The sequence below is a fragment of the Apteryx rowi genome, unplaced genomic scaffold, assembly GCF_003343035.1.
Source record: "Apteryx rowi isolate R43461 unplaced genomic scaffold, aptRow1 scaffold_1291, whole genome shotgun sequence".
In the NCBI taxonomy this organism is placed as follows: domain Eukaryota; kingdom Metazoa; phylum Chordata; class Aves; order Apterygiformes; family Apterygidae; genus Apteryx; species Apteryx rowi.
In genome coordinates, this window is record NW_020447521.1 from 47846 (window position 1) to 56146 (window position 8301).

An 8301-nucleotide genomic window follows, 5' to 3' on the forward strand; every position below is an offset into this window, starting at 1 on the left:
TTTAGAGCACTTCTTCAAAACGTGCTTAAAGCCTGATTCAGCACAAACCTGAAGCATGATCTCAACTTCAGCTATATACTTGACTCCTCAATGCATATGAACATGAAAAGCCTGCCCACACATTCACTGAAAACAAAGGTCTGCTTCTTCCAGTGACTCCATGGGCTTTGGCTTGTGTCCCACAGCTTTTGAGCATTTGCATGCAGTGCATGGACACTGTAAAGCTTCTCCTGGGAAAATCCCTTTCTCCACCCCAGGAAAAGGTCCTTGCAATCCAAACATGCCTACAAACAGCCTACCATACCAACTGAACTAAAAAAAGACAGAGAGGTCTTTAGAGGGAAATGAAATGCAAAGTGCAGAAGTTCTGGTTTCACAGCTCAAGTGAGTTATTAAGCTAACAATTTAACCATGTTAGAAATATAAATCTTCCTGATCAGCTGGCTAATATCCCATTATGCATGCCCCTTTGGACAATAATTGCTGAGCTAGTGATTCATTGACTCAGGGACATTTTGCTGTACCTGTGAGGTTTGCACTATGACCCAGCTGCCACGTTCATCCGGAGAGCAGAACAGTGCCAGGGCTGGGATTTTAAAACTGTTTGCTCACTTTTGTAAAACTGTTCCTGGAAATCCAGGGAAGTGGAATGATCCCTAAAATGAACTCAGTTGGTACACCTGAACACAAACCCCATCTCAGCCAAGCTGGCCACTACGCTACAGGTGAAAATGTGGGTGCCTCCAAGGATGCCTTACCCATGGGAGAGTTTCCACTGAGCTCAGCAGGACTATTCACTAAAGTGCAGCTACTCCCACATTAAATGTCAGCAGGTCACGAGCTCAGCAATATTTTCATCATTCAGGTGACAAGACCTAGCACACAGGCCAGTAATGTCATGTTATTGCTGTTCTCTTCCCTGTCCATTTTCCATCATTTATACTTGGTTTGGAAGCTCTCTGCAGCTGGGTCCATTCTTCTGGTTTGCATTTGTACAGTACCGGGCACAACGGGGTCCCACCTCCCCCGGCTCTGTGGTAATGACGGTGCAAGTCTGCTCCTGGGTGTTTATAACAGGGGCCCTTCTCAGGACTATACTCAAATTTCTGCCACCTCTGAGTGTACACACTAACTTCAGCAACATTGCTGTTGCGCTTGGAGTTAGGCGTGTGCTTAAGTACGTAACTGAGGAAGGGCAAAGTAGGAGAAGCAGTAAAGAAGGCAGCAGGAATAACCATGTGAGTTAAACTGCCATAGCAGAGATGCCACTAAACAAGACTGGGTTTTTTGATATTGACAAATTGTGATGGCAGGTCAATTGTTATTAGAGCTGGTCAAAAAGCTTTCACAAAAAGCTCTGCAACAGCAGGTCACTTTGTCAATGTGTTCTTGTTGGCAGGCAGGCAGGCAGGGCTGGAGGAGACCATCTGAACAAGCAAAACAAGTCTCTTGCAGTCATGGGCTGTCTAGCATTTCACCACTGCCTTAAAATCTGCTGTAACCCCTGTGACAGCTACTGGGAGGCTATTCCAGGTCCTCCGTGCCCTGAAGACCTTGAAGTATCTAATTTCAGTCTAAATGTATTCATGTTCTGCCTATACTTATTTGCTCTCATGACACATTGTCTGTAAAGCAGCCTACTCTCCCATCAGAAATCAAGGATTGGTCTGTAGAAAAACTCTTTCTTTGTGCTAAAAAAAAACCCAAAACACTCACACAAATATTTTGAGGACATTAAAAAAAARATCCAGGAATACAAGCAACTTTTTTAACCAGCTCTGCTATCATCACTGCTATACAAACAGTTTTTAATCAACAGACTTTCATTTCCATTGTGATTGTCATGGGGTTCCCACCTTTGATGAAACCAGAAAAAAAAAACAAAGAAAAAAAGAAAAGTGCTGAAAGATTTAAGTACTTTTTAATCTGAAGTAATGAATCTCTTTCTTTCCCTTTTCTTTTGACATTATAACAGCTGCTGAGATGATTAGAACACAGTAGGATTTTGGTCACTCTATTTGTATTGTCTCCAATCAGCTGGTGAACCAGCCTGGTCCAGGAGAGCACTCGTGTCGCCTGTTCTCAGTTAGGGGTGTTGCGCTGTTGCATCTGCACCTGCTGGCTTTGAGCTCCTGAAGCGGGGTGGGAGATCTTGTGGAGCCTGGAGATCGGGAGCCCTGTCCCCCCTGCGTCACTGAGGTTCACCAGCCCCTCCAAAAGGCATATGAGCTGCGGTGTGACTCTTGCTTCTGCTGTCAGTTTCTGCAGCGTCTGCAGGACCTGAACCAACACTTGCATTCCTCGGGACCCCAGTTTTGTACCTGGCACCTCAGAGGTCCAGACTTGCTGCTGTGGCTGCCTTTGAGGAGCCTTCCCCACCTCCAGGGCGTTCTTTTGAGGCTGCCTTGCAGTGGTGTCAGGTTGCTGGCTTGGCAAGTGCCCTCTACCCCTCCCACTGAGGGAAAATGGGATGTCCTGCAAAAGCTGCTTGATGATCTGCTCCAAGAGCTTTCTTATGGCTATGAGCATGACTACACTAGACCCTTCTTCAGGTCTCGCAGCTGATGCAGGGCCAGCGCATCCTGGGTTCTTCCGAACATTGCTGAAATTGCCGTGGGAGCTGGGCTGCAGAGGATGAGCCTTTAGAAATGGTTCCCTAATTTCTGCATTCAAAACACTTTGGTTGCTGCCTCTGAATGGGCAGCTTCTGAAAGGAGCAAAGAGTTGGCCTCCAGGCTGCTGCAGGGCAGCCCTCTGCCTCAAACCCTGGTTTTCAGCCTTCCCTAGCTGCAAAGGGTTATCTCCACCCAAGAGGCTTGTTAGGCAGCTCTCAGTGTCTTTGGGGTTCCTCATTATTTCCCGCACAGTCACTGGGCTCCTAGCAAGCTCCAGCATTAATGAATCTGGTGTGCTAAGCAAGTGGCTCATTTCTGGGATTTTCTGGATGGTTATCTGCTTCAGAGGGCTGTCTGTGAATAATAATTCCTTAATCAGGTCAGGGCTGGAAAGCATGCTCTCAATGAGGGGGCTTTCTAGGAGCTGGAACATCATGTCAGTGGTAGATAACAGCTGACTCTGAAACTCAGACAAGAGTACTGTGCTCAAGCCAATGCTGCTTATAAGTCCCTGAAGGTCCTGTGCACTGAAGGCTGAGCCGCTCCTGGTCTCTTGTCCAGAGATGTCAATTCTCTCTGCTGGAATCTTGAAAGCCCTCTGGGAAGAGCTTGTTTGCTGGCCAGGATGGTCCTGGGATCCCCTTCATGAATGGACCACCAGGTAGATGGTGGCTTCATCATGAATACCATACTCACCGAGGGTCTTGTGATCCTTCAAAATCCTGCCAGAGAAGACCAGCACAAGCTGGCTGGTGGGAGATGAGAAACGCACAGACACCTCTCCTTTGAATTCCCTGACGCGTCTGTTAATAGGCACTGCAAACTCCTCCTTCCGCCGGGGGGTCTTCATTGTCACCCTGACAGTTGGAGGGGCAGCAGCTCCAGGGACATCCATGCTTTGACCATCCTTGGGGAAATGATCCCTCAGGGAAGTGCCACTGGAGCTTTTCTTCCTGCAGAAGCAGGGGACAAAGGGTGGGAGGGCTGGACACAACAATCCGGGTTCTTCACCTTCACTGCTACCAACTCCTCCGGCTGCTTTAGACCCTGAAGTTTGGAGAGACCCAGCTGAGGGGAGACATCTCCATCCACATGCAGGAATATCAAAGCAAGCTGCGGGCTCTGCTGTTGGCCAACGTTGCCCCCTCAACCCCACCCTGCTCCGAGGACCTCTGTCATCATGTCTCTGCACTGTGACCTCACTGCCGATATCGCAGCCTTGCAGTGGCACTGGACTTGGCGCCACTGGTTTCTCCAAACCCACTTCTCCAGCAACAGGAGCACTGCATTTCTTTATCAAAGACACAAACTCACAAGTGGACAAGAGAGGCGTGATGTGAACAACACCCATGTTTTCAAATGATGCTAGGTTTACTAATGGCCATTGTGAAGATCCCAGCAGGGGTATTTTCTTCACCATTGGAGCAAATGGGAAGTGATTTGAGCTGAGTTATATATCAAGTTTTGTATTTGAGTTGGGAAGGGTGGAGGACAGAAATAAGCAGCCAAATCTTCATGATGCAAAGACTGAAAAAAGCAAAACAGCAAAACCTCAGCAGCTGTTGATGGGTCATATTGCCCAGGCCCCTGAGACTAACTGAGCTCCAACTGTTGCGGAGGGACGAGAGGACAGATGAATCACATAGCATGTAATGATGAGAAGCAGTTCATTTCAGCTGAGGCTTTGTTACACCCCATGTAACACGCATTAGGCTACCTGGATGGCCTGCAGGCTGTGCAAAATATGTCTGCCCTAAATATGACCTAGGTTCCAGTCTGTCCTCAGGAGCTTTCAGAGGTTCTGACTCTTTCCTGCTCTCCCAAGGTGCCAGACAGGGCTAAGATATTATCCATGGCATTGCTGGAGCATCTCACACCCACTCTGCACAGGTGTGAATGATGACATCGGGGTGGTGAGCTTTGCCATTCTGCCTCAGCCCTGAGGACGAACGGTGCCCAGACCCCAGTGCCTCAGAGCGGCGTGTAGGAGAGAAATGCAGCAGACAGGAGGTACAGTGCAGAGAGGAGAAGCATGCATTTGTCTCCACAACCCACCCAGTAAAACATGAAGGAAAGGTATCCTGGCCCATGTACGTTCCCTCCTGTTCCTCATCCCAGAGTGGCTTCCCACAATAGAAAGGGAACTGATGCCTCAGCTTTGAGGTACACCTGGCAGTTTAGCACTTAAGAAGCCCTCAGTGCCACCGGAGCCCAGAGGAACTAGTGGAGGGGCAACAACGGGGGTCTCATTGAACGTGCACATCGGCTCTGGGAAACCCATGGAGGCAAGCTGCTCTTGCTGGTTTGAGGGGAGGGCACAAACTGAAACATAGGAAATTCCATCCGAACATAAGAAAAAGCTTTTTTCACTGTGAGGGTGATCAAACACAGGAAAAGGTTTTCCAGAGAGGTTGTGGAGTCTCTGTCCTTGGAGATATTTAAAACTCAGCTGGACACAATCCTGGGCAACCTGCTCGAGCTGACCCTGCTCTGAGCAGGGGCTTAGACCAGATGGTCTCCAGAGCTCCCTGAAAACCTCAACTATTCTGTGGTTCTGCGAGAGGCAATGAAGGGACTATAGCCTCTGAGGGCTTTTCCAACCCATTCTGCCAACAGAAAAAAGGGATGGTGTCAGTGCTTAGAAGCTTCCAGAGCTGGATTTGTACTTCCTGTTGCCTGTACAGAATATCCAGTGTTTTGTCCCCCTCCTCTTTGCCCTCCATAGCCCACCCCCAGCAAAACTCCTGGAGACCCTGTAGGAAGCACCAGCACTTTATTCAGCCAGCTGTAATGCTCAGTCTGCATCAGAGCTGCCATGGCAGAGCTTTGGGGCTGTCGGCATTGGAGCCGGGCTGAGGCTGGCTGCTTCCCCACTGGGCACCCCCAGAGAACCAGCTCTGCTGCTCTGCAGTGGCCACACTGCCCGGCCCCCTCTGAAGAACGTCCTGAGACCTGCTGCAGCCATGTCTGCTTTCTGGTGCCCTGTGCAAGGTCCAAGAGCATTTCTTATTCTGAGGCAACAGTACTCAGCTGCAATTTTTGCAATGGTTTACAGAATCCTTGACATTTAATAGGTGAGCCGGGAAGGCCATCAGGACTCTGCTATGGGAATGAGACAACACAACGGTCCTGTCTGAGCATATACCATCCACCAAGTCTCCAGTGCTGCTTTCACTCCCTTCACCCTGTGGGTCTTTATTGTTGCTTGGGAGATTTTAGCAGTGCTGGTGTACGCTATATGGAGATGAGGGTCTCTCCTCTTTCTGACATTGTCACCCATGGTGTGAGATTCACTGAAGCAGAGGCAGCAGATGAGCTATTCTGTCTGACAGCCAGCATTGCTGTCTCTGCTGAGGAAGGGAGAGGTAAGAAAAAGAGCTCTTCTTGCAGGTCAGATAGATAATGAAATTAAACTCATGCTGTATGCAGATGCCCAGAACTGGCATGCTGCTCCTTTTGCAATATCTAGCACTCATTTTTCATACTTGCACTGCTTTTCACAACTGTCTGAGGCAGATTGCCATTGACATTAGGTAGAATATGATATTAATGATGCACTTGGTGCATACACCAATGTGAGGAACAAGAAGTTCAATAAAACTATTTTCATGCTGAAGGAGAAATCAAATGCACGACAACAAGTAGTGGGTAATTGATCAGGCAGAAGTATGGTCTGAAAAGGATCTTGAGGTGTAATGTGCCTCACACTGAGCACTGCTCAGCACTTCAATATTTTCCTCAAAAGAGAAAATTTCCCTGTGGGATGTGTAAGCCATAGGAGATCATTGTCCCCCATTGTCCCCCAAGACTCAGCACTAGAGTCTTTAGTTCAGCCTTAGACATCATGGTTTAAGAGATATGCTTCCCTTAAACAAAGAACAATGATGCCTTTCCAAACCTCACAGGGCTCTTCAGCATGTAAACGCATTGTACAGCAAGAGGTTCTGAGGTCCTTCGGTAATGCAAGCTATATGTATGAAGGCAGGAGGATAAACTATTGCCTTTGCCATAGTAAACAGCACTTGGTGCATCCAGCTGCAGCTGGTGTACCAGGCTCTGCTCTGGTGTCTGACCAGGTGTTCAGTCTAGGCACTTAGATAGTGGGCAAAAGCACAAAGAGAAAGGAAGCTGTAGGAGAGCAAATCAAAACAGCAGCTGTAGGTGACAGTAAATCAGCAGGCACAAGAGTCTTGATAATCCTCATTTGAACTCTCTGCCCCAGCCTCTGCTAGATGGAGAGTTCAGGGGAAGCGTCTCTAGGAGAAACCTGTAGCAATGAAGGGGCTGATGATCCATGCCCACATTTCCAGAAACCCCGTCACCTTTGGCTTCTCGCAGGCTTGCTGGACAAGCCTGCTTCTCCAGGGCAAAACGGGCTGCAGTGCTTGGCACTGTTTTCCGTATCCTGGCCCACATCCCCCTTGCCATGCAGCACCTGTCAGCATCTGCTGCCCCAGCCGCAGCAGGGGCACTGCCCCGAGGGGCAGAAGAGGCGGACCACTCGCTCCCGGATCTGCCTCGTTTTCACCCCATACACGATGGGGTTGAGCATCGGGGGGACCACGACATAGAGGTTGGCCAGGAGGATATGAACGTGACCTGGGATGTGGTGGCCAAACCGATGCGTGAGAAAGGAGAAGAACGCGGGCATGTAGAACATGAGGATGACACAGAGGTGGGAGCCGCAGGTGCTCAGTGTTTTGAGACGGGCCTCATGGGACGGGAGCCGGAAGACCACCCTCAGAATCAGAGCATAAGAGACAGCAATGAGCACAACATCAAGGCCGGTGGAGAGCAGAACCGTTGTAAGTCCATACCAGAAGTTGGCTTTTATATCAGCACAGGCCAAGCGGGCTATGCCCATGTGCTCACAGTAGGTGTGCGGCATGATGTTGTGTCCACAGTACGGCAACCGCTTCAGGAGAAAGATGGGTGGGAACATGATGCACAGTGCCCTGACGACAGCAGTCACAGCGATTTTCCCAATCACTGAGGGAGTTAATGTTGAAGAGTATCTCAGGGGGTCACAGATAGCAACGTACCGATCAAATGCCATCGCCAGCAAGACAGATGACTCCACAATAAAACTGAAATGTGTAAAGAACATCTGAGTAATGCAAGCATCAAAGGAAATTTCCCTGGCACTGAACCAGAAGATGGCCAGCATTTTGGGCACCGTCGTGGTCGAAAGCATTAGGTCAGCAATAGCCAGCATAGCCAGGAAGAGGTACATGGGCTCGTGGAGGCTCCTCTCCGTGATGATGACAAAGAGGAGGACAGAGTTCACGAACACGGCAGTGAGGTACATCAGACAGAAGGGGACAGAGATCCATATGTGGGACTCCTCCATGCCCGGGATGCCTGTCAGGACGAAGGTGATAGGATCAAAACTGCTGTCGTTGAGTTCATACATGGTGTTGCTTGAGGCTGTGCTCAGGGTCAGTCTGGATCTCTGTAAGAGAAAATCAGCAGAATAAATAATGCCTGGTGAGTCAGATGCTGGCCTTGCCCACCTACAGATGAGTACACAGTGACCCATACAGCATCCTGTTTGCAAATTACTTCCAAATTGAGCCATTTCTGAATGCCGAGGGCTTGATCTGGTATATTCTGTTGTAAAAATGAATCCTTTCATTCTTTCCTATTAGCCCTTATGAATTGTATCTGTAAGAAGAAAAAAAAAAAA

At 48.9% G+C, this 8301-nt stretch overlaps 1 protein-coding gene across 1 annotated transcript; it reads right to left on the bottom strand.

Annotated features, from left to right (window-relative positions):
• Positions 1 to 7053: 7053 nt before the first annotated feature.
• Positions 7054 to 8034, bottom strand: LOC112961155 (olfactory receptor 52B2-like). Its single transcript, XM_026056043.1, has one exon. The coding sequence runs from the start codon at positions 8026 to 8028 to the stop codon at positions 7054 to 7056; it is 975 nt and encodes a 324-aa protein (XP_025911828.1). The 5' UTR covers positions 8029 to 8034.
• Between the last annotated feature and the right edge of the window lie 267 nt (positions 8035 to 8301).